The sequence below is a fragment of the Xiphophorus couchianus genome, chromosome 22, assembly GCF_001444195.1.
Source record: "Xiphophorus couchianus chromosome 22, X_couchianus-1.0, whole genome shotgun sequence".
Classification (NCBI taxonomy): domain Eukaryota; kingdom Metazoa; phylum Chordata; class Actinopteri; order Cyprinodontiformes; family Poeciliidae; genus Xiphophorus; species Xiphophorus couchianus.
In genome coordinates, this window is record NC_040249.1 from 2364421 (window position 1) to 2390738 (window position 26318).

A 26318-nucleotide genomic window follows, 5' to 3' on the forward strand; every position below is an offset into this window, starting at 1 on the left:
ACATAGATGTTACATTTTATTCATAATGGTCTTACAAAGTGTTTTTGAGTTGGTGAACATTGTAGAAACCCCGGATGCAGACAGAAAGCTGAGATGCCGGAAGCTGTAATCTAGAGGTTAATATAGAGGTTTATCCGAGCTGTTCGCCATCATTATCCTCACTCACTGGTTTTATGATTCTGGGTTCACTTACCAAAGGACACACCGTTGCAGGACATGCCCATCTGGGAGTGGTGGGTTCAAAGCAACCCAAGGGAGTGAGGTTTTCTGAGAGTTGCTACTGATAGGACTTTCTCAGGACTTTGCAGTGTTGAAGTTGGAGAGAAACTCAGAAATTATGTGAAATCATTTAGCCGTCAGACAAATGGTTTACATTTTTCTCATAGCACACAGCAAATGCTGCACAGAGGGAAACCGAGTGGCTATTTGTTTGTGTCTACGCTTTGAGATAGCATTTGTCGCTGAACAATAGTTTCTCTGTGAAGAGCTTCTCCTCAAGGCTGAAATTGTTTTGTCATTCTCCTTGTGTTGTCATTTTGCTGTTGCTCGCTCTCCTTTCTGTGTTCTGTCTCTGGTACACTGTCTCATTGTTTTCCATAACGGCTGCTTTGGTGTTTGCCTTTGAGAGTTGATGACTTAAGGGTTCATGTAGATGCAGTAAATTCACCTGGCAATAGTTATTTTTCTTAAAAGTGATACTTGCGGTATTACGGTTGCATCACTGAAGGGGCCGTGTTTCAGTGAAGGCCTTATAGAGAACATTGGGAAACAAACCGCTCCATGAAGATCGAGGAACACATTAGATAGGACGAGGACAAAGTCCCGAGGAAGTTTAAAACAGGATTAGAGTATTAGACAATATTTAATACCTCATACACCGCAGAGCTTTGTTCAGTCTATCATCTGAATATGGACAGACAACTGCAGACTTACAAAAACATGTCCATCCACATTAACTGACAGGCCAGGCATGATGGAGAGCTTTTATCAGAGAAACTGAAGAGGCCCGTTGTAAATCTGGAGAAGTTACAAAGATTCAAAGCTCAGGTGGAAGAATCTGCCAACTCAATTACTTGTCACTCACATTACAAATGTGGCATTCATTAATAAGGGGGCAAGAAGGCGGCCAAGAGATATCCTACTTTTAAAGTTTTTCACAAGCTTGACCAATTTCTTTGCAAATGTGACTGACCTAATTTCTCAGTAGAGCAGTAAATAAGAAAAAAGTGAGGTTTCACCAGTGCTACCAGTCTTTCAAGGAGGAAAAAGTCTCTAAACCAGTTGGAGATATTGCCCATTGTTCAGGTATTCATGTTCATGTCGATGTGGTTTACTACTGTCAAGTAGGCTTAGCTAGTCAGATTAACAGGGTGGATGCAGTGCAGATGAAGATAATATGTAAACCTGAGGCCTGAGCCATCCAACAATCATTACCAGTGCTCTGACATGGAGCAATGAAACTTCCCAAGCTGTGTGTGTTGCATCTGTAGCGGAGTGAAGTGGTAAAACACCCTCACTTTTCCATCAGATTTTGTGATTCTTCCATATTGCGCCTCTGATAATTATGGCATTATTTTTGAGTCCCTAACCTGAGCGTACATGGAGTCTGATGTGAGCGCATACATCCTTGTGAACAAAAAGTAATTTGTCATGGATGTGGTTAAATCTCACACACTTGATCAACACCTGGTCCGTGCCTGCTCGCCGCTCTGACTTTCCTTTGCTCATGCACGGCCCAATGTCTGCATTCCCAATGTAACATCGTGTATGTAACTGAATCACTCTTTAACAAACCCTGGTTCTAATTCATTTTGAATTGAGATGATAGAAAAAGTACAATAATGCATCTATAAAACGCAACATGCTGCAATAAAAGTACCTCCGCACTTTCTTATTGTTCTCTTGTTTCATTCAGTGTTTTTGATTTTCATTTTTCTTTTTGTGAGAACACTTTCACTGCATGGTAAAAGTTTATCTATACATATTATTTATCCCAGTATCTCTGCAAAATAGATACTCCAATATTATTTAATCTAATTTGATAAGACTTATTTTAAACAACCGGCACTGCTTGTGAACGTTTCACAATCCCGATCAGCTGAACTCTCATGTGGACCAGCAGCTGGAAAATGGGATAATAAATACAGCTTTTAAAAGCAAGATTTATTAGCACCACCTGGTTATATAAAATGAAGGATGGTGGTAAAGGACTTTGTTGGAACTACTTTTTATGGTTTTGGGGGGAAAATAATAAGCTGTGAGCCCACCTGAAAGCAGCACATTGTCCTACTTAAGTTTCAAAATAAACTATGGAAAGATCCGAGATAGTCAGTTAGTGTTATTCTGGTCCTAAAAAAAAAGTTCAAACGGGCATGAATACTTTTGCAGAGCACTGTATGTTCTTAATTGAAAGTGTAGTTCAGGGTCTGCTTCTGTTGTATGTTAGCGTTTACGTTAAAGACTCGATACAGTTTTATGCTCTAAAATCCAAAGATAAAATAAATCTTTTTTCTTTTACACTAATCCTCCCTTTTTTTTCACAGGCAACCAGATAAATTGGTGGTGGTTTGGACACGCAGAAGTCGTCGGAAATCCTCTAAGGTTAGTGATTTATATGTTTTAAATGGCATTTAAATACTATATATACAGTATATATATACAGTAGAGACCAAAAGTTTGGACACACCTTTTAATTCAATGAGTTTCCTTTATTTTCATGACTATTGACATTGTAGATTCACACTGAAGGCATCAAAACTATGAATAACACATGTGGAAATATGCACTAAACAAAAAAGTGTAAAACAACTGAAAATACCCCTTATATTCTAGTTTCTTCAAAGTAGCAACCTTTTGCTGTGATTACTGCTTTGCACACACTCTGCATTTTCTTGATGAGCTTCAAGAGGTAGTCACCTGAAATGGTTTTCACTTCATAGGTGTGCCCTGTCAGGTTAATAAGTGGGATTTCTTGCCTTATAAATAGTCATGAAAATAAAGAAAACCCATTGAATTAGAAAGGTGTGTCCAAACTTTTGGTCTGTACTATATATATATATGTATATATATATATATAAACCCTATCTCAAATTTCCTCTTGGCATTGTTGTTTCTCTTCTCTCTCTGTCGCTGTAGTCCCATAGCTGGCAGCCTGGCATCAAAAACCCATACAGAGGAGTTGTAGTGTGGCCTGTACCAGAGAACATTGAGATTACAGTTACTCTGTTTAAGGTAAGCTACAGTTGTGTTAAGACTATAGTTGGAAATATGAGAAATTTCTTTTACACATGTACATTTTTTACCAGTGTTTTTGTTTTATATTTGCTCATGCAATTGTCTATAGACGACATTCCTTAATCTAATGTACGTTCCAGGCTTACCTAAACATGCCAGAGCCTCTGTGCTGACAGAACCAGCTCACTGTGCCGTGTCCTGTTTCATTTCTTAGCCCTCACCAGTTCTGCCCAACATGAACACTTTCAGTGCTGACAACATTTATCGGTACCGCTGGTAACATTGTCAAATAAGCCTGTGAATAAATACAGATTTTATTGGAGAAGCATAATACAATATCTCACAAAAGTAAGTACACCCTCACATTTTTGTGACTGTTTTATTGCATATTTTCATGCGATTAAACTGAAGTGGACACTTTGATATGAGCCTGTCACAATAAGAAATAAATCAATTAATCGCTTGATGAATTCAAATGAGCCCTTTAATATATGTGAAATATCAGCATTTTGAGAAAAGCTGCAAGGATTTAACCTCCGTGCATCGAAGCGCATGAAATGCATCTATGGGGTCATTTCATTCTCACTAAAAAAAGAAAACAGGGTTGGATCAGCAAATTAACTCAAACCTGCTGATTAAAAATAATGAACAAGTTCGATTATGTTTAAGGCGATCAAGGTGTGTATGCAATCACACATATATAAGTAGCTGCGCAAAGGTGAGCCACGTAATTGTGGAGCGCTTTGGCTCTGACGGAGAACATCGCCAGTGGAAGGACTCAGAGGGAGCGATTCATCAGAGATCATATTGATTTGCTGGGAAATGTTGATGATGGTTTATTAGCGTTTATCTTGCTCAGACTGATCATCCTGAAGCTCTGAGCAGAACTTATAGAAGGAGCCATGAGGTACCGGTACAACTGCAGTCATCTTTCAGTCGAGTTGCCCGCTTTGTGAATGCGCCTTTCTGGACAGAAAACATTCTACTATTTAGAATAAACCTCCACATTCCCCACTCAAAGGACTCTCTGACTCTCTTTCTGTCTTTAAATCCCAGCTGAACGCGCTGCTGTTCAAACAGGCATTTGCAGGATCTCTTTATTTTTTATTTTTTTAATTTGGATTTTTTTTTTCTTTAAAATGTATTTTTGTGATGTGACATTATGTGTCCTCAAAGCACCTTTTAAATAAAATATATAAGTAGTATTATTATAAATACTTATACTGTTTCAAACAAGGACGTTGCCATGGTTATTGCTTGACGTGGTGGCAGACTTCCGGGTATTTATACTAATTTACATATCTATTTATGGGTGGCGACAGGACGGACCAGCAGCTGCACTCTATTTCCCACAAATTAGGATTTATAAAGGAAAAGTGCGCGGCCACGTGCGTGCGCACGGCTTTTTGCATCCGATTCTTTTTGTGCACCGCACTTTTCAAAGTTTTTCTGTATGCCAAGTTTTAGTGTGAAAACTGCGCACTCTTTTATGCATGAGGCCCCAGATGTTTTAAAGAGAATCACTGCATTAGAAAATAGAAATGACTTGATTAGTTCTATGATAGATGAAGACAGTCTTCTGCAGATTTATTCATAGTTCTGACTGGCCTAAGGCTCAGTAGTGGGAACAGCTGAGTCAGCAGTGTTGTATCATGCTCAAAAAGCTGCAAGATTTACATCAGCGCACATCCTCAGCTGAACCTTTGTAAATCACAAGGACAGACCGAAGAAAAAACAAAAAACTAACCTTAGTGCGGCAGAATGTGCACAGAAGTGTCAACAAGAGGTGCAGTCAGTGGGAAGTCTTCGCCGTGTTTTTGCAGAACTCGATTTTGTTTGTTTTAAATCTTGGCATCTGCTTCTTCACAGCAGATTAGATGCACAAGAAAAATAAATACGGAAAAATACAAACTGTGAATTTCCTCATCGAAATGGGTAAATAAAGACAAAGACGGGGAAATTGGGTGTTTAGCTACCTGCTGCTTATATTTAGCAGCGCTGCAGGCAGAAGAGATGGTTGATGATGCTTGGCTCAGTTTATGAGCTTATAAAATAATGGAGTTTAGAGAATCGTTCGGAGCAGGAGAATCACCTCCTGTTTGTATTTATAAATGTTGGTTGACGGTAAAAGATCTGAACACTGATCTAGAATGATTATTGAACTGTGAAAAGGAACCATATCTCACCAACATTAATGTATCACTTCAAAATAAGTTGAGCAGTCATTTTGTTAAATAATACTTTGTTTTCCTGCAATTTGTTTGTGAAAACGTTTAGGGCTGCAACTGCTGATTATTTTTAATAATTGATTATTCCAACGAGTAATTGATTAATCGTGGAAATAAATCGGCACATTCCACAGATTTTTCATTTAATCTTTTAAACTTTTTTTTTTTTACAATATAAGAAATATATTTTAAATAAATGTAAATACAGTTTAATTACTTTGTCAAATGAGAAAATACACATATTATTGCCTGAAATGCATTTATTTGTTCTATTGTCATTGCATAGTAATTCTGTGCAGTTACTATGCACAGAATTTAATTTTCACCAGAAAATTAAACTGTACACAGAGTATGCATCAAAATAAAATAAAATATAGATTTTTTGAAATATTCAGGTATTATTCATTAGTATTATTTATGAAGCAAAGATTAAGATCTAAATGTGCATGGAGAGGTGAATACTCCAGCAGGAAAATGAGCCAAAACCCAGTGGTCTGCTAATAAAGTCAACTTCTCTGTATTTCAAACGATTTTGGATTCTTTAAAAAAGATGAAGCCAAAAACAATGTAAACTATGTGAAAACACATAGTTTAAACCTGTTTACATATTTCAAAGGCTTTTCCTATATTTTCATGTCACACCACAAGCCTCAGTGCCTATTATTGGGATTTTATGTGACCAGATCATCACAAAGTAGCACATACTGTAATTTTGAGGTGAAAGAAAAAAGATGGTAAATTTGTTTATTTGATTATGCAAATAAAAATCTGAATAAGAGGATTTTTAGTTGCATAAGCAACTAAAAGTAACTGTGTATCACCCTTTGCTTGACTGTGTTCTGAACATCAGTTTTCAAGTATTGTTGCAGAATTCCTATTGATAGTAAGGTCTGTACTTTGACTAGGTCTTTCTAATAAATTAACATTTGTAGATCTAGATTTGTAGAAATTTGGACTTAGATTTGGTTTCCAAACTTTGTGCCCTGAGGGCCACAACTGGCTAATTTAAACTACTGGTGGCCCACAAGATTTATGACATTAATAATGCAAAAATTAGTTAGGGATTTTTAGTTTTACCTGCTTAACAATAAACAGAATTTTAATGAAATCAGTACGTCATTAAGGATCCAAAACATAAAAAGGACTTCAGACTGTTGCCTTATTAAGAGATAAACAGACATCTTCCAAATTGTTTGGGTCAATCATTTTTACCATTCTTGACTTGAGATCAGGAGCCAAACAAAATCATTTCAAGAACCACAAAGGAGCCCCAGACCACATTTTGGATGCATACAATTAAAGTTGTAACAAAGAGTATCTGCTTCCTGTTTTTTTCTGTCTCAAATCATCAAAATACATAAAAAAATGTCAGCTCAGCTCTGGGTTTTTATGTAGTAAATGTAAAAACATACAGCACTTATTTATTTCAGGTAGTTGAAACCCACAAGGCTGAGGCAGAACACCAATAAAGCAGTTGATCTTCCAGTTTTAGACTTTTCTTACACACGTTTGTTGGATTACTAATATTGTGTAAGTTGTACACAATACTGATCCATCCACAGATGTATAAAAGCTAGTAAAAAATACTAGCTTGATGATTGCTGTTTCTGCCTTTACAGGATCCCCATGCGGAAGAGTTTGAGGACAAGGAGTGGACATTTGTCATTGAAAATGTGAGTTTTAAGTATTTTTCACCTCATCGTAAAAAATACGATGCAAATCTGCATAGCAATCGTGCTATGCAGATTTGAAAACAACTTTTAGAAAACTAAGTAAAAAGAAGAAAAGAAATGTCGACCTCTGAGTGTACAAGAACATATTTTTGTGCCATTTCTGCCACCATGTGGTTAGTGGATGTCATTACATGCCACATCATGTGGAGTGTCATGGTTACTGTAAAGATGCATGTAAAAAACAAATAGAATATGAATATAAAAAAGATATTTTTGTCAATCACTTCAGAAATGGATCCCCATGTATTATGTAGATTTATTAGAGTGGAATATATCAAGGCTTTTGCTTCTTGTAATTTTGATGATTATGGCTTACAGATAAGTAGAACCCCAAATTCAGTGTGTAAGAAAATTTTAATATTGTGAAAATGGAAACTATTGAAATGTCACGGTGCCACACCCAGTCAGTTAATTAACTCAAACATCTGCAAAGGTTTCTTGAGCCTCTACATGGTCTCCCTGTCTGGGTCAGTAGGCTACACAGGGAAGACTGCCACCTGGACAGATGTCAAGACATCCTTCATGAGGAGAGGAAGCCAGAAAAGGTCATTGCTAGAGAAGCTGGTTGTTCATGCCTTGAAAATATTCATAGTTAGTGGAAAGAAATATAGTTGTAGGACAGTATGTACCAGCAATATGGAGAACTGCAGACCTGTGAGGACTATCTAGCAAAATTTATTAAAACAAATTTGTGGGAGCTTCATGAGGAGTAAACTGAGGCTGGAATTGGTGCACCGTTACACAGTGATGAATCGCTCACACAACTGTCACATTTCCCCTGAACCAAAGACAACATCAGGAGTGTCTTACCTAGGCTAAAGAGGGAAACAAAACTGAACTGTTGTTTGGTGGTCTAAAGTCATGGGCAGTTCAACCATAACTATTTACAATTGTGATAACCTTGATACCGAAACTGACTGACAAAGGCCAAAAGGGGCCAGGACCCCTGTAGAACCGGTCCTGACCGTTGTTATGTCATCTAATGTATTCGTGCAGTAAAAATGACCCTTTCATGGCATGCTTTTTGTAGAATCTGAGGAGCAAAGTCAGGTAGAAAATATTGATGACCGAAATTAGGGAGAGAACAGGCAAAGCTGAATGAAGCGGTAAGTAACCCAGAGACAAAGTTTTTTTTCAGAACTGCATATAGTTCATTGCTTTAAATGCTTATTATTTCATAGGTAATGAACCAGACGCTAAGAGAAGGGAAAGAGAGACCGTGTGTCATGTTATGCGGTAAAGAGGTGGTGAGGCAGATGCTGTGGACCCAGGATGAAATTAAGAAGTGATGATTTCAATGATGAAGTCAGCAATACCAAGTCAAAAAATCCAGAAAACCTTCAGCACAGAAATTAGCTGAAAGTTAAAACTCATCTACTAATAGCAACTGGTAGACATGACTGTTAACTGACAGCAGACAAGGCTAGACGAGACTACTTAGACTGCTTGACAACTCAGCTAGACACACTAGACCAGGGGTGTCGAACTCCAGTCCTCAGGGGCCACTGTCCTGCAACCTTTAGATGTGCCTCTGCTGGACCTCACCTGAATAGAATAATTAGGTCATTAAGGCTCTGGAGAACTGATCTACACAAGGAGGAGGTAATTAAGCCATTTCATTCCAGTGTTTTGTACCTGTGGCATATCTAAAAACTGCAGGACAGTGGCCCTTGAGGACTGGAGTTTGACACCTGTGCACTAGACAGATTAGACAAGGACCCGACTAGGAACAATGATCACAGGTGGGATTAAATATACAGAGGGTAATCAGGGAAATGAGACACAGCTGGGAACAATCAAGGGTAGACCGGACAACACGGAGACTAAACTAACTGAAAACGACACAGAAACCTAAATGCTCACACTGTGTCTAGAATATACCACAGGTACAGGAAGAGGCTTTTGTAAATGAAACTGAACTTTTTAATTTGGTTTTAAGCCAGCCACAAACCCGTGCCCTAAATGTGTTCAATTACCATCTTCAGCAGGTTGACATACTCAGAAAAATCAGTCACTGTCTTGTGCTTTGTGCTTGGCACTTGCGCCTTTTTCAAATGATTATACCAGCACACGCAATTTAGCTATGAGGAGCGAGGAACGGAAAACTGAATCAATTATTGAAACCAAAATCTTCATTACAGTTTTAATGCTTGCAGTATTGTAATCTCAATATCTGGTAGGATCTTATAGTTCAGGTGTCTCTATGTATTATAAAGGCCTTTTCTTGCCCTTAATGCCAGCATCCAGTGTGTATTGTAGTAGCTATCATGCTAAAGCTAACTCAGACTTCTAGGTCCATCGGGTTGATGTTAAGCAGTTCTGCAATTTGAAAAAACATTAGAAAATGGGCAAGTATTTATTTTTTCTATTTTCACAGGGGGACTGGACAATATTTGTTAATGCAATGCCACTTTAAGCAATATTGCCAAGATATGATTGGACTGCAGCTAATAATTTTTATATTTCACTGCCTTAATAGCAGAAGTTTGTAGGTGGAAATAATTAATATGTTTTCCCTATTATCCGGATAGACTGCCTGTCTCACCTTGTTTTTTGTATTAATAGTGGATTTATGTCATATGACAACTGTGTTCAGCAGGAATAATAAGTATTTGACTCAGACACAGTATTTGCAAGGACTTTCTCTGATTCAGTAGGATCAACAAAATGTTCATGTGAACATCTCTACCATTCACTAATCTACTGAAAGCAGTGCTGTTGGAGGGGAATAAAAGCAGCTCATGACTCTCCAATGAATACTCCCCGATGATGCCTGATGTGACTTCAGACTGAAGTTGCATCACTTGAGCTCAGCAAATGACCTCTGACCTTTGAGACTCCTCAAAGTCCTTTGAAAGAATGTCGGTGGGACAGAAAGCATTAGGCGAGCTAACTGAGCGCACTGACGCTGTCGCTTCCTGTACACGTCAAAGCTAGCAACAACAGCACATTTATGCCTTGAAAGTGACTCGAAGAGACAAACTGGTCAGCTGATGTCTTCTGCACGGAGCGTGGGAGAGGGCAAAAAAAAAAAGGAGCATAAAAAGGAGAGAAAACAGACAAGTTTGAATTTTTGCCTCTGTCTCTGCATGCCTGACTAATGACAGAAGATCAAAGCCATATCAGGTACTTGACAAGCTGGAATGAAGAACATGGGAGAGGGAGACAGTAACTTTACTCCCTCACAAACTTGGATGTGAAAGGCTTCTGGCTAACATTTGCAAACAACAAAACACCCACAGCTACTGATGGATTGTACATTGTATGTAAGCATAATAAAATCTCAATATTTTGATATGCTTGCCTCTTTATTCGTTTGACAAGAGTCACTCCAGACTGCTGGGCACTTTCACTTCCTTGTGATCTGGAATAATAGGAATTAGTAAGAGGTAGAAAGTTAAATTGGCAACAATATCCTTTTCAAACTTAACATATGTATCATGAAAGTTTATAAGTGCCCAAAAATGTTAGTATTTAGTTACAGAAAAGTTTCTATGTTTTAATGACCATATAATACAGTTTAAACTCACACAACTACACATTCACTAGAAAGGGAGATTTGATTGGAGGCTAAATTGTGTCAGACGTTTAAATTACTCTTTGTAGTGATGGGAGATCAGTTCTGGTCTTCTTTCTGATGATGCTTTTAAAACAGTTATTTATTTTTTTGATTATTTTTGCAATGATGATGCACAATGAATTTTATAAACAAGAACTGGATGCACCATTTCTTGTAGATTTCTCTAACCCATACACAAGCATAAATAAATACATTAACCAATACTCATTTTTACATTAACGTCCCTTTCTAAACTACAACTCGGATACAAAGTAATTGATCTCCTGTCACAGATCCAAATCCAAATTTTGAATATATTTGAAGTCAGTGTTGTTCTTTTATTCCCTTTCTAAAATCAACTGTAATGTGGAATATTAACCAGTTGTGTTCAGGCTTCCACCATCAACCATCCAGAATTTAGAGATACATTTCCTATTATTTCATCCTGTTTCTGAAATGTACCTGCAGCATTTCAGACATTTAACAACATGACACTTGATAGTAGCTATTGTGTTTTTAAGTTTAAACTAGGGGCGCAGCGATTGCAGTTTTCTGGCCAATTGCCGATCTTGAAAAGCCTGACCTGCCGATTCAGATTTTGGCCAATAGCAAATGTTTTTGTCTGACAAGTTGCTAAATATAGCAACAAAGCCGCTAAGCTGGCAATAGTGGGTGACTATTGTTAACTGTGGAGATTGGAGGATAACATTGGGTTTTAGACCAAGTACTGGCTGATCTCTAATGTCCCAGAAATACAGAAATCGGGGCTGATTTATCGGTGTACCCCCTGTTTAAAAGCTTCATCTTAATTCCATACTGCACATTTTTTGTCATTTAGACCTAAACTATTATTACGCAGAATTATTGTTTTTGCAATATTACGTTATTACTCCTGAAACATTCTTGATCACTCTAGCTTATCATCTTTTCTTAGGGGGGACATGTCGAGCCAAAAGGTTAAAAACTGAAACACAGTTTGTTGTTCTAACACATCAAAACAGGATTTGGTGTCAGTAAAACTGACATTGAATTTCTGGAACGGCTCTAACGTCAACTCGTTTTTAAAATATGTGAACTGTGATTAGAAGCCAGGTCCAAGCTAAGATAGCAGAATTAGTGCCGTTAATTTAGATTGTTTGCTAAGATGTGTGCTGAAGCATACAACCAGAATTATGCCAGAAGCTTTTGATGTCAACAAAAAGGTCAAATTACAACTTGCAAGGGAACTTTTAAGAAATATTAGTGCTGTTGGAAATAGTTTTTACTAAGAGGGTGTTAGAGAAAAGTTAAAGTAACTTCAAACTTGTACATGCAGCTCTTGTGTTTAACGTTTATTGAAGTGTTTTGTTTTGAAATCATTTGACATTGGAAACAGAATAGTTAAACTAAGTCATTAGGGATTTAAAATCATTATGAAATTAATTTCCACAATGAATGGCTCCAAACTTCTCATCTTTTAGTTTATTGGTACACTGTGTTCCTGTTGTCTCATGTGCAGATTTACAGAAATTTGGGAAACTATAAAAATTCACCACAAGAGGGCAACCTAGCACAATGATCTGAAATAAGCCTCCATTCATGCAGCTATAATTAAATCTGTTGGATCATGTTTGTAGCTGTCAGTAGATAGTTTGGCCTATTTGGATGCTTTTAATGACAGGCCTACATCCTTAGGAGTTTTTAAAAGTCCACTAATGGCCTTTAGTTTCCCCAACTATCCTTGTTTGTTCAGAAGTATGTAGAGAGCTCTGATCTTCTGAGGTACCCCAGCCACTCTGGTATCTACCGTCAGGCTGAAAGCAGTCATGAGTGCCGCTCTTAGTAAAAGGAACAGAAGAAGAGGAGAGGTGAGTTCTCCTGACCTCTCATCAGACGGCAGAAGAGAAAAGGGGAAGACGACCATTGTGCCCAAGCACTGAAGATGATGAAATTCAAGATCCCCGCGCTCTGGCTTCGTCTTAATCTTGGGGCCCAACCTTGCGTTAGGCTAATCCCTCTCTGACGAATTACTGGCCCTGTCTAGATTGTATTTTGTCATTGAAAAAGGTAGTGTAAAACACTACCTTTTTTCCCCTCCCCTATTTGTTCGTCTGACAAGGCAAATCGCATAATCAAAAGATGGAAAGAGGTGGATGACTGCAAATGGCTGCACAGTAGTATCTCTAAATTGCATTCTACCCTTGCCTTTCACCCTTTTTCAAACAGCCACATATTATCAAAAAGGTGGGCAAATTGAGAGTCAGAAGATTGGACAGCTATATTTGAAGGCATTGTGCTGACAGGCCCTTTTGTGTGTGCATAGTGGCAGGGGGGTTAATGTGCGTATGTATGTCTGTGTGTATTTTCTCTGCGTTTGCATATCAGCCAGAGCTGGAGATTGGAGACCAACTTCACTCATCTTCAAAGCTTTGTGAAAGGATTTAAATAACGCGCACCGACACTCACACAGGGCTGCTGTATTTAAAGGCGAGAAGCTATCATGTCAGAATACATTGAATATACAGTGATAGAGACTCCAAAGCCCACTCTGCCTTGCTCCTCCCCCATCGTTTACCCTTCAGTCCTACTTCAACAGTTTTTTTTGTGCACATTACATCAATGTCACCAAGGACAGAACGCATTTCTGACCGAGTATGGATGCTCTGCTGTTTGACAACCTGTCTTGACACATGTGTGAACAATCACAGAAGAATTTTTAATTCTTGCAGTATCTAGAGTTGAGGGTTCTCTCGCTATATATAAGAAAGGACTTAAAAAAAATAACAAGAATGGTGGCATGGGTTTACTGTAGCCTCGAATAACAATTTGCACCAATTGCAAGGGATGCACCAATTTGAACATTTTGACTAATATTAAAATTGCTGATATAGCAAAAAACATTTATTGCTGTTATTTATATTATACAAATAAAATAAATATACATTTGAGTATATTTCCTACCCATTTAACACTGGGTGCCCCCACCCCCGCTCTTCCCCCAGAAAACAAACCAGTCACTCCGCTGACTAGTTTCTCTTCTGTTATCGTTAAAATAAACATTTGCTATTAATGTCGGACCAGTTTCACTTCTTGGACCGATACAGATATGTTAAAAATGACTTTTACTGATTTAAGTCACCTAAATCATGTAAATGTTTGGACATCAAATAAAAATGTATGTAGGACATATTGTCATATATAACACATAAGAGTGCATCTCTACTGTAAAGAGAGTGCACAGAATAGTCAAAGATCCCTTGCCCTGAATGCTCCAACCTGGTAAAATGATGTAGGGAGATCCTCTCCTATAGGCAAAGATGAGTTCTACAAAATATTATCAGCAGGCGAGTCCATAATTGTTGCACACAGTTTGTTCTCAAATATTGAATTTCTCCAAACCTCATTTATTTAGCACAAAATAAGAGTGGAGTAGGCAGCCTTCGTTCTTCAGCATTAAGCACACCTTCCCAAACACACACCCTTGCTTTTTTGTATCGTACCCAAAGCCACATTACCCTCCTCTCCCTCTCCCTCTCTGGAACATATTACGTAGGCCAGTGGCTTGTGAGCACCGACTGGGCCTCGGGGAAGAAAAACACAATTATTTCAGCTCCTGGCTATTCACGCAAAGGTGACAAAAGCTGGTATGAAGTATGAAATCCCAAAAGTTTCTCCTGTGTCGTGGCCGACAAATTGGGATTAATTTGTGATTGTGTGCACGCGTGTGTCACCGAAGTTTTCACCTCTGCTCATTTTTAAATACTTGTTAGGACTCAATAGGGTTCATTTATTGTGTCAGAGGAAACGGCATGTTCACTTAAAGTATTTGCATGTGCCTGCAATGATAATTTAAGCTGAAATGTGCTTCATACTTCAAAGCTTAGAGAATGTACATTATTTCCTGTGTGGGTGGGTGTAAGAAGGCATGCGGTTTGTAGCATTTGATCACACAACCACACACGCTTCCCAAATTAATTTAATCTAATTAATTGCCGTTCAGAGAGGGGACAGATGCTTGTGATTACCCCCTACGCGCAGACTCCCCTCTGCGCAGGCACACACACCACATCGGAGGCGCACACACCTATTGCAACTGTAAATGCCTGCATGTTCTGCCTCTTTTCTTTGCAAAGCATTACCAGCTTGTAAGAAAAAAAAGAAAGAATATAATGCACATGCTCTCGTAAACATTACAACGTAAATGTTTTTATTGCATATTGTTCTCTTTTCGTCAGACAAATTGTCAGAAGTATTTGCTTGAGTTTATATCTAGCTTTGTGTCCAGTAAGTTGTATGTCAGGGCAGTGTGTGGTTGTGTCTGTAGGTTGTAGGTGACTGTGGAGGCCGGGTGGTCCCTGCTGTCACCCTAATAGGCTTATTGGCCCCTAATCCACACCACACCACCCTATCACATGGCCAGTCTGCTGACTAAAAGCTACTACTGCCATGAGGTTCCTGTGTGGTTGCGTTTCTTCGCAGGTGTCATGAATGTATGTGACCGTCTGAACTTATGTGCTGTCTCTGCTGTTCAAGACATTTGCATTCTTGGCTTCTCATGACTCGTGTCCACTCAGTGTGAAAATTTGCTTCTTCACAGATAAATTGCTGTACTTTGTCTCTTTAGTTTCACCTAAAGGCACACAGTTACAAAAAATGCAGCAGGGAATATAACTATATTAGACTTTAAAGGATAAAAACATGTTTATAGAGCTCTATGCTGTTGTTTGCTTCTCTCACTACTTCACTGTCATATAACTAAGAACCACCCCTGATCCTAGCCCAGAATTTTTTCATTCTCATACTGCAACGTATTTAATGGTTGCAAAGACCCAATTTCATCTATTGTGGTGCCTCTTTTTATATCTCTTTCAGGGAATGCAGATTATCAATGATTCCTCTACCATTGGCATGTTTGCTGCTGTTTGAGCCTTTCCGCCAAATATGGAAGCGAACTCGGAAGTTTCCTCAAGTGACTACTTTACCTAGCAATCACTACAATTTAACAAACTAATTGAAAACATGAGGCGATGCTTGCGTTAAACATGGATGTCTCTATTTACATTCATAAAGGGAACATAAACTGGCCTTTAAGTTATATTGTGATTCCTGAAACCCGTTTGAAACTCTTCAACAGCCTGCCACATAAAAATAAATAAAAAGATGGGACTTTAACCTGTGCTTCAGGATTAAGTTTTAAACTGAGTTTATATCCATCTGTAAAAAATACTGTGTTCTCTCAAAATAATAATCACGGTTTGGTTAAATTATTAGATTGACACTCCTTTTGAATAAAATTCTGGTGCTTTTTTAACCCATGTACTTTACCAGAGTTATTCAATTGCAGGTAAAAGAACAGATGCACATGCGTCTCCATGCTATCACGCTCTGCTTTGTAACGCTGTTGGCACACACATCTTTTATCTTTGCATGCGTGCCTATTTTTTGCTTATGTGCCTGTTTGTTAATTAAGCTGATTAAACCGTTGCCCAGTTGAGGTAGAGCCTTGCTTCTGTGCTTCCTCTAATTCATTTCATACTCCCTTTTTTTTCTGGCTCTTTTATGTTTCTGTGCATTTCATCTGTCATATTTTTGACACGTTTGCTCTTTTATCTTATTCATTCTGTCATCTTTCGTCCTTGCGCTGCGCCACTCATGCTGTGTTCTGTGTGTGTCTGTGAAAGGCCCATATGTTTGCAGCAAGTCCTGTGTACGCCATGTGCACGCAGCCTGTGTATGCTCTGACTTGCATGTGTGAGAGTGTATTTGTGAAAGTGACTTGTCCCACTGGTCCAGGTTGTGACCTCGGCTTTCATCTCCTTATTCTGGGGCTTCGGCCTCCCGTTGCGATTCGTTTCCAGCCAACAACGCAGCAGATGCCACCAGACACCAAAGCAGACACTGACAGTTCGTATGTACATATGTCCACCTTCTCAATTAGTCGGTCATGCATTACCTACATAACAAATTATGCATTTACAGTAAATATAACCAAATATGAATGCCTTTTTCACAAATTAAAAAAAAACGTTGTCCAAAGGATCTGCTTACACAAGAGAAATATACCTACTTACATAACTCCCTTCGTTGAGCATGGGGTTTATGTAGAGCTAACAGGAAATCAAAGATAGCATAGTGGCTAGATCAGGGGTGGGCAATCCTGGTCCTCGAGGGCCGGTGTCCTGCAACTCTTGCAAGTCTCCCTGGTCCAACACACTTGAATCCAGCAGCTGAATCACCTCCCAAGTGCAGTCAGGTTCTCCAGAGTCCTGCTAATGACCTCATTATTTGACTCAGGTGTGTTGAAGTGGAGATGCATCTAAAAGTTGCAGGAGTCCGGCCCTCGAGGCCTGGAGTTGCCCACCCCTGGGCTAGATTATGTTACCATGCTGGTATCAAAGATTTATGAGCCTTGGCCTGGATTTCTAAAAGCTTCAACTGAGAAAAGTGTGTAACGATGTGTCCAGCTCACAGGACTATCCAAAATACAGGTTTGGGTACATAATAACAAGGCAAGACTTAAGCATTACTTTAGGAAAAACTTATACATTTACTATGTTTTACAAATAAAGAGAATGGATTCTGTTCAGTTTTAGTCAGTCTTTTCCAGCTGACTACTCCAAATTCATATGTTTCAAACAGGAATAATGGTTTCTTTCATCTTCTTTGCAATTCAGGAATATTTCATTATCCAAAAGGGACATTAAATGTCTTAACTCTTTTCATCAAAGTAAGAACCATTGTGGTTTATGATGCTATAGGCTTGAAGGATCACCAGTAGCAGATACTCTTATAGCAAATCTGAAGAGGTGTATGACAAAAGACTGTTTGTGTATAACAGTCTCATAGCTTACAACAGCTAATAGCCTCGTTTCCAGGCAACAGTGACAATATTCTACAGCAATCTGTGCTGGTTGACACCATCACTTGTTGGCAAGCACTGCCAATCCACATCATTTGCCTTTGCTGCTCCTCTTTAAATCTTTGTCCAGCTGTATTTTTAGAAAGTCTGACATAGAGATGTTGGAGTCAGGGTTGCACGCTGCACATTGCCTCCTTGAATTGGTCCAATAAGGTGTAAACACACTTAATTCACATTTTATTTATTTTCCCTTATTGGCAACATAAAAAAAAAAACTCGTGAGTGACAATTGGTTGGAAACACAGCTAATGTGACCGGACGACACAAGAACTACGGTACTTTCTTTCTTACATAAGCAATAGGAGGAGTCTCAAATATACGTACATGAAACCCAGCTTAAAGCATTTATCTTCATATCCAAGAACCATAATAATAGCTCAGGAATGGTGGTAGCAGCGACTAAGTTGTGCTTCATGAGGCAGCTTTCATTAGAATTAACTTATTCTAGTGTTTTAATATCGAGAGTCTCAAACAACTGTTTAATTCAAGACATCTTAGAAGCTGATGGAACTCATCTCTGTCAGAAAGCTACTGATAAGAGGTCTGTTAAGACTTTGGAGAGTCAGGGTCACATCAGGTTTCTTCTACCAAAACGTATTTACCCCATTCCCTTTTAGTTAGTTTTTGAGTTAGCATTTCTTAATTTTACATTATAGTCTATTTTTTGTATTGCCCACTGCACCCTCTCCCAACAGTCGTCTGAGGTTGTCCTCGATTACCTCATGACTTTCAGTTGACTCTAATCAGACTTTCCCGCCTTGTCTTTCCCCTCATCTCGTTTCTGTTATGTGTTATATGGTGACGATGGGTGGCCAGACGCTCCTGGTGGGAAACGAGGCACAACTGTGAAAAGCCAGTTGAACAGTTATCTCCTCTGCCTTGCTTATTTATTTTGTTCTTTTAGGACTTAAGATGGCTGCCTGCGATGTAGACATGCCTGTGTGGCCCGCCAAATAGCGGCCTCTGCAAATCCCCCTGTTTATCCACAAGCTTGACCCACTGGGCATGAGAGGGCGGCATGTACGCTAGGTGTCTACCAGTGGTGGAGAAAGGATATGTGTGTATGCATGCAGGCGTGTGTGATGAACGTAGCTTAAATTTGTGTTTAGGATGAATCATCCAGATTATCGCTTGAAAATCCGCTGTCGGTGAGTACGTGTGAGTGCTTGTTTGGATATGAAGATGCAAGGGATTGAACCCCCCCCCACACACACACACACACACAACGAGTTCTTGGCAAACGGAGGCAGTTGTTCTGCTAAGTGACAAAGAATAGGGGTCTTGTGAAGTCTTCTAATGCCAGTGCTAAGCCAGCTACTGGCGGTTAGAGTGATCCATAACTGATCTGTACTTTGGATCTTTCTCAGAGTGCCACACCCAAAGAGTTCCAGGTGTTAGACTAAAGCCTAAAGTTTTAAGGAGAAAAATGTATTGAAATCAAACGACAAATTGTTTTGAGCCTGCTGTAGTTTTCAAATTGCATTTTGTCCTCCCCTCCTCCAATTCAAACAAAGATTGCTTCCATGCATGGCAAAGTTGGCTGATGCATGCTCAGAATATCACAAGAACCATTTTAGGTTGCATGTAAATGCACATAAATACAATCTGCAAACTGTATTGTTCTTTCAAGGAAAAACAGAATTTCAAAGAAGAAGCGCTCAAGCATGCAACACACACACACCAAGTCACACCAGCTTCTTATCCAATCCCTCCACTAATTCCCCCTTGGTAGAAGGTGTTCATTGTTTCTCTTTCATTCTAATCTCTCCTTCTCCTTTTTTTTTCAAAATCCATATTAGATTCTCTTTGAGTTGGCCACAATCGGAGGCACTGGAGCAGAGCATCACCCTGCTAATGCTCTTTGTCTCCCCAGATTTGTCACTTAGCATGGAGAGTACACCTTTGTCATGGAGCAGGGTGGGAAAGAGGCAGACTCTCACTTGGGGCAATTGTTTCTTGTCGGAGGCCATCTTAACCCCCCTCTTCTCCCCTCTCTTCCCTTAAGCAAATCAGCTTTGCCCTGGATTAGAGCCCTATCATAGCTCTGACAGATCTCAGCAGCCTGCCAAAAACTGCAAAAACAAACAGATCCTTAAAGTTGGATGGAAATTGCTTCCAAAAAACAATTCCACCTTATTTTCACCTTGATATCACCACTTGATATCTCTTAAATATAGATGTTCTAGTCAGATTTATCATTAAAACTCATGATCTTCTTAACCTACTATGTTATCTTAGAATGAAACTAGAACAGTATTGTGCGGTATCATCCAATGGACATCCCAATACGTTATTTAGAAAAAAGAATTTGCTGTAGAAAATCTTAATTGAAAACACAGTTGAGTTGTTTTCAGAGTTCCAACAGACATTTTCTTTTCTTGAATTTATATAACATAATTGACGTTTGAAAGTAAATTGTTAGTTTGTGTGCTATTGTTAGCTTCCTTCAGTAGTGAAGCAACAGAATGATGAAATATTAAAGGGCTTTTTCACATCTTTCTTTTTGCATCTCGATAAACTAAAAAGAGCAAACCTCTTGTCTTTCAACATGTGTAATAAAAAGTCCACTCTGGATTATTCTAAAATGAATACATATTCCTTCCCTCACAATTAGTTTCCCGTGCTAGGTTTAGATGGGAGTAGAGGAGCGAAAGAAGAATAAAGACAACACAAGTTGGCAGTTTTGGAGTCTGCCTCTAAACCTTCAGAAAAAGAGAAAACAAAACCGAGACAACAGTTTATTTTCCTGTTTCTGAAGTGTGTGTGTGTGTGTGTGTGTTTTTTTTTGTCTTTTACACAACAAAACCTGACTTCAAAAATGTAAATACATACACACGGACACACACCAACTCAGATGTCCGTGGCAAATCTGTTGGTTTGATATCTAAACTGCTGCTTCGCAAAGAGTAATCAATCCCAGATATAGTTCTGAGGAGTATTGGATGCGTGTATGTGTGTGTTTGTTATTGGTCATTTTAGGCCTCTGTGATGACCAGAGATGGTAAAATGGCAGGAAAAGTGATGAGCAGGCGCTTCACAGACCACGAATGAACTCCAGCTAATCCCGTCAACCTGTCTTCCTCTCTCTCACCATCCTCCTTTCCCCTTGTACATTCTCTCATTTTCCCAAGCATTTTTTCCTTTTCTCAACTTTTTTTTTTGTGATTCGTGTGTCTTCCTTTCTCGTCTTCCTCTCTCCCTCTCTCTGTTCTTGGACCACCTCCCTTCATTCCAGCCAGCCCCTCCTGTGGGCCCTTTCTCTCTCCAGCCAGAAGTGCCGAGCCAGGGCTTTTGCCGGCTGGTAATTTATTTTCCCATTAGCCCCCTGTCTGAAGTGCATGCTCTGGGTGTGAGAGTGTGTGTAGGAGGGGGCACTAAGGGGCCACCCAAAAGAAAGACCCAGAAAGTAGAAGAGAGGAGGGCACCCTGGACACACTGATAAGACGAAAGAGCGGAGGAAGCGAGATGGAGGGGACAGAAATGAGGAGCGAAAGTGAAGACTGAAGATATTAGCTTGGTGGCCATTGGAAAATATACTTCTAATGTTGAAACATGAGTGATCTCTGATGCTGAAGTGATTAATCAATCTACAGAGTACTCCACAAACTGTTGCTCATTAATCAATTACAAATTTTTCTCTGTGCCTCAGATTTATTACCAATTTCAATTTTCCTCCACTCCACCACCCCTCCCCCCCCCAAAAATAGGAAAATATTATTCACCTTGGGTTGCCTAAACTGTAATAAGCATCTTTTATGTTTTTTTGTATGTTTTATGCACAACTAAAACTGGTTGATGACAGCATGGGGGTAATACATTAGCAAGGACGACATTTTAAATGATTGATAGCTGTGGCTGCTGCAGCCTAATGACACTTTCTGTGGATAATAAACTATCATTACTTGGATCAACCATGATTTTAAAACCCGTCAAAAATAATTTGGACACATTTCTATTCTAGATTATATGGATGTAACCAGATTTAGCTACCAAAGTATAGAGAGAATGTTCAAAACATTGCTTACCATCAGTCGAAATGGGCAAGGATCACATCCCTGATTCCTTCTCGCCATCTAGCTAAGAGATTTAAAGAGGAGTGGCAAAAGCAAATGAAGTGGAGTAGCAGCAGTGTTCCCCAACAACTGATAGTGTCATTGAGGATCTGTTACTGTGGAATGTTGTCTCTGTTGCCTGGAAATGATCTCTTAGCATGTCTGTTAGCATGTCTTTAAAGATACTTGGATGATATGAGTTAAAACATCTAATTTCCCTTTGGGATAATTGGTGTTTTTGAACTGGATCTAAATCTAAACTGCTGATTTGTCAGTGTTGCAAACACTAGAACTAAAAGCAAACTGTATTTTTAAAGTTATTTTGCCACTTTTCCTTTATTTATTTTTTACCTTCTTTACCAAGAAAGTACTCTACGGTAGATGTTTTCCTTTTAAGAGGGTTTTTTTCCTCTCCCCCATTTCAGACTAGGAACTCGATGGGCTTTTCCAGTGTGGTAAAATCCTGTCCACCAGTTTTTTTTTTTTTCTGAATGCATGTGAATGTGGAACAGATCAAATCAGCTGGTCTGTATGACCATGTGCCGAACACACAGACAAGAGAACCATTCACGCAGTTCATTCCAATATTAGAACTATTGTTATTGTAATTCCCATAACCAAAGTGATAGCTAGCATGCCTTTTATGTCTATTGTTGCTTTTTAAAATACACAAACACACAGCTTCAGGGAGGAAAAGGTAAATCCTCACATATAATAGTAACCGATGATTAAATTGGCCTTAATCTTTGTGTGTGCGTATGTGTCCATAATGCCTATAGTGTGGCATTCATAGATGGTATGTAAAAAGGGCTGCCTTATCACTTATCAGGGGAGGCCAAATTGACACAGAGGAATCCCTCCATTGTGTGTGGATTCAAAGAGAGATGTGAGCACATTGGATGTCTCCATTTCCAATAACAGTGACCTTGAGGCAAGAGGAATAACACCTCCAATCTGCTGACTGTTGGATTCAGACTCAGCCAGCTGATTTTTGGGGTGTCGAGTGCGAAGGGCTAATGCGGCGCTGGCTTTGTATTATTCTCTAGGGTAAATTGAGTTTGGCTGTAATTGTTTCCAAACGCTTTGAATGTGGATTACAGAGGTGCTGTTGTGCTGTAAGTTATTTGTTGAGTAAAAAGCCAAGTGATATGCAGAAATGTTAAAAAGGTAAAATTTAGAATAAAGCTTTCTAATAAGATTTTTAACGAAAAGCAACAGATGACACATAAATACCCTCACTTCTAAACGTACTCACAACCCTTTCATGATTTCACTTATCTTACTAGGGCAGCACAATTTATCGCTATTTCACAACATCATTAGCTGTGTTTCCATTGATCATAAAATTGCGCAAATTAAAATGACTAAAACACGCTCAATGGAAGCACACCATTTTTGAGAAAAACTCACTTTTGAGCCAGGATGAGGTGGTTTTTCAGTTGTATTGTGTTTTGTAAAACTGCAATGGAAACACGTTTTTTTTTGCCTCATGACTGACGCTTGCATGAGAAACTGATATCTCCCACCACAAAGGTTTGAAAATCAGCCACTCTCCCTGGTTGCTCTCTGTGAGACATTAACTGACATATCTGCCTGTCGCAATATTTAGTGACTTTTAAGATGAAAAATTGGTATTGGTCAAGATGAGATTTGGCATTTTAGTGATCGGCAATCGGCCAGAAACCTGCAATCAGTGCACCTCTACTACTCAGGTTTGTATAATTTTTATTTCCACTTCATAGTATGTACTAGCTTATGTTTTGTCTGTCACATAAAATCACACTAAGATATGTGAAAGTTTGTGGAGTTCAAGTACTCTGAGGGAATAAAAATATGTTCTCATCGGTTTTCTCGAGCCGTTGCTTTAATCCACTATGCATTTGGAGTTCAGTTGACCTCGTCTTGTCCCTTCCTCTGCAGTTCAGCGGTGTTTTGTTTTATGCTAGCAACAGGCTTAAGTGAGATAATCATCTGCTTGATGTGAAACCAGTGATTCATCACTTATCACCCTTGTAATAACAGAGCCATGGTTTAATCTTCTGTCTTTGTCAACAGCACATTCAACATCACCGTACTCAGTTTGCTTTATTAAAACAGGGCAGTTGGGTAATACCCACATTAAGCAGCAGTGGAGCTGACGATGAACTTGAACAAGTTTTGAATTTTGGTGCCTTTTTTCTGGCCTTTTTGTTACATAAATAACACTTATGACTGAATTTGACAGAAGCTTAAATATATACATACAGTCGATCAGAGAAGATCATTAGAAATTAAGTGACTGGTGACCTTTTGTTAAAACCCCATTAGTTGATTGATGTGTGCATGGGGGCTCTTAGTCTTTTTGTTGATCATGTGCTAACAGTGCCCAACTGCCAGTGTATGGGTGTGTGAGTGTGTGTCAAACCAGGTCTAAACAAAGCCATATTCTTTTTTAGCACTCAGCCTAATTAATCCGTCTCTTAGCCACAAAGGGGACCCTTCCCCTCCCTTTTCTCCAGCATGTCCCATTGGCATTTTAGGGCAGAGAGATTCAGCAGGACCCCCGGGCACCCTCCTGCCCTGACCTCTGCCCCCCCACCAGGGGAGCATCTGTGGATCGATCCGGGGCCAGCTGGCACCAGAAGGAAGAAAAGGGGCAGGGCTGGTACTCTTAAAAAACACAGTTCAACTCAACATACACACACACACACCTCTGCAATGCAAGCCACTTTTTTTAAAGGAAGAGCAACACTAGGCCACTTTGAGGCTTGGTAACTTAGCTCGTCCCTTTTTCTAAATTGAAAGCCTTGACCTTTTAATGGCAAAATGTAGTTTTAAACAGTTGCAGCCAGGGGGCAGCAAAGAGCTGTCACCCCCTCCTTTTTCTCTTTCAGTCTGTTCCTTGCTTGCCCTTTTCCCACTGCTACACCCACACACACACACACACACACCCCACACACACACACACACCCCTACACACGTGTAGTCATTCTGTAGGCTCAAAGAAAGAGCATATTGATAGTCCTATCCTCTTTGTAATAAATTAAACTTCTGTATTGTCCTTCCCTTTCATTTTACACATTGTCACATCCTCCTAGTCGCCCTAATCCGTGTTACTTCCCACACCTTCTCTCCAATACACACAGTGATTGACAAGCAGCATCCAGGGAAATGGAGAAGATTCCCATTGTTTGCCAGCCACTACCCAAATCTGTAGAAACAGTTATTTCATTCTTCCGCTGCACTATTTGCATATCCTTAAATATTTCCTATTTCTCAACACTCCCCACACTCCTCCTCCTTCCATCGCCCCAAACTGCTTCTCTAAATCCCCACTTCTTAAGTGTTTGGCAAATTCATTCATAAAGTATCTGCATGCGCTATTAGCTTAGTATAATAGCAAAGGGTATAATCTGCTGGGAGATAAGAGGTAAAAGAAGAGTTTTTCTCCTTTTTTTTGATCCCCTTCTTCTGGGCTGTTCTTTGGACAGTTGGGTCAGCGGCTTCATTGCTTTATGTTTTCGTGGAAAAAGCGACAAGGCTCAAATGTCAGCATCAAATGTCAAGTGGCCTCCGTAGTGAGTTGGTTGGACTCTTCTTTTGCTATTTTTGTTAAATCATTCGTTTGAGCATGGAGACAGGTGGAGAAGAGGAACATGTGCAGAAGGTTGGATTAGACGAAATTGGCAGAAGATCGAAAAAACAGAAAGCCATGATCGAAACGGGAATGTTGGAGATTGTCATTCTAGGAAGCATTAAATGTTTTCTATGCAGTGTAGAAATTAGGGGTGCGCTGATTGTAGTTGGCCTATCACCAATCATTAAAAAGCCTGACCTGCCGATTTCGGCTGATGCTGGGCTTGTTTTTATTTGAAACCTTTCTAAATATTGCAACAAATTTGCTAAGTTGTCAAATGTGGGTGACTATTGTAACCAGGTGGGTGGGTCTGTCAACGCTCTCACAACAGAGCAAAAGAAGACAGTGACTGATTTTTAGACCGTTGCCAAGACTAAGATTGGTGGATAAGATCACTTTCACATGTAAGTATCGGTCAGTTTCTGATGTAAATTTAATGAATTTGGGGCTGATCGTTGCACCCCTAGTAGAAAAGTTTGAAGTTTTCCATCTGTTGCAGCTCTTCCTGGCTTGATCAACATGTAAAAATAATGACACGTTTAGAATTGGTTTTCCAATGTTTTAAGACCTCATGAGTTTGGTAAAAGTCAGTATTTTATCAATCTTCAGATTTTTTACTTTCTTGCTTGATGCAATTATGGTGTAAGGGTTTTGCTTCTTCTTTTAAAAAACATTGGCGTATGAGTTTGTTGACTTTTATCAGACGTTTGACTTCTTTTTGTATATATTGTTCGGAAGTAATTCTAATGTCAGACACATTTTTTCCTTTTTGAATTTCCAGGGTTGCTACAGAGATTAAGTTTTTATAAGTATGAGGACAGAAACAGTATATGGAACTTGGAATATTTGTAATTCCTATTTTTTGTTTAAATGGATTGTCTTGTTTATCCATCTAGCTGTCTGTACATTATTTTTTGCAAATTCCATGATTCAAGCCTAACCACTGTTAAAGTTTGTTGTACAGCATACTGAACCTTTATATTTAAAGTTGGAAAAAT

The 26318-nt window shown here is 39.1% G+C and overlaps 1 protein-coding gene across 7 annotated transcripts in view; it reads left to right on the top strand.

Annotated features, from left to right (window-relative positions):
• ehbp1 (EH domain binding protein 1) overlaps positions 1-26318 on the top strand; it is a 164448-nt gene that overhangs the window by 11242 nt on the left and 126888 nt on the right. For all 7 annotated transcript variants that reach the window (XM_028006482.1, XM_028006481.1, XM_028006484.1 and 4 more), the window contains exons 3-5: positions 2544-2601; positions 3136-3231; positions 7082-7135. In XM_028006482.1, the coding sequence (XP_027862283.1) occupies positions 2544-2601; positions 3136-3231; positions 7082-7135 (208 nt within the window). The remainder of the gene's footprint in view (positions 1-2543; positions 2602-3135; positions 3232-7081; positions 7136-26318) is intronic.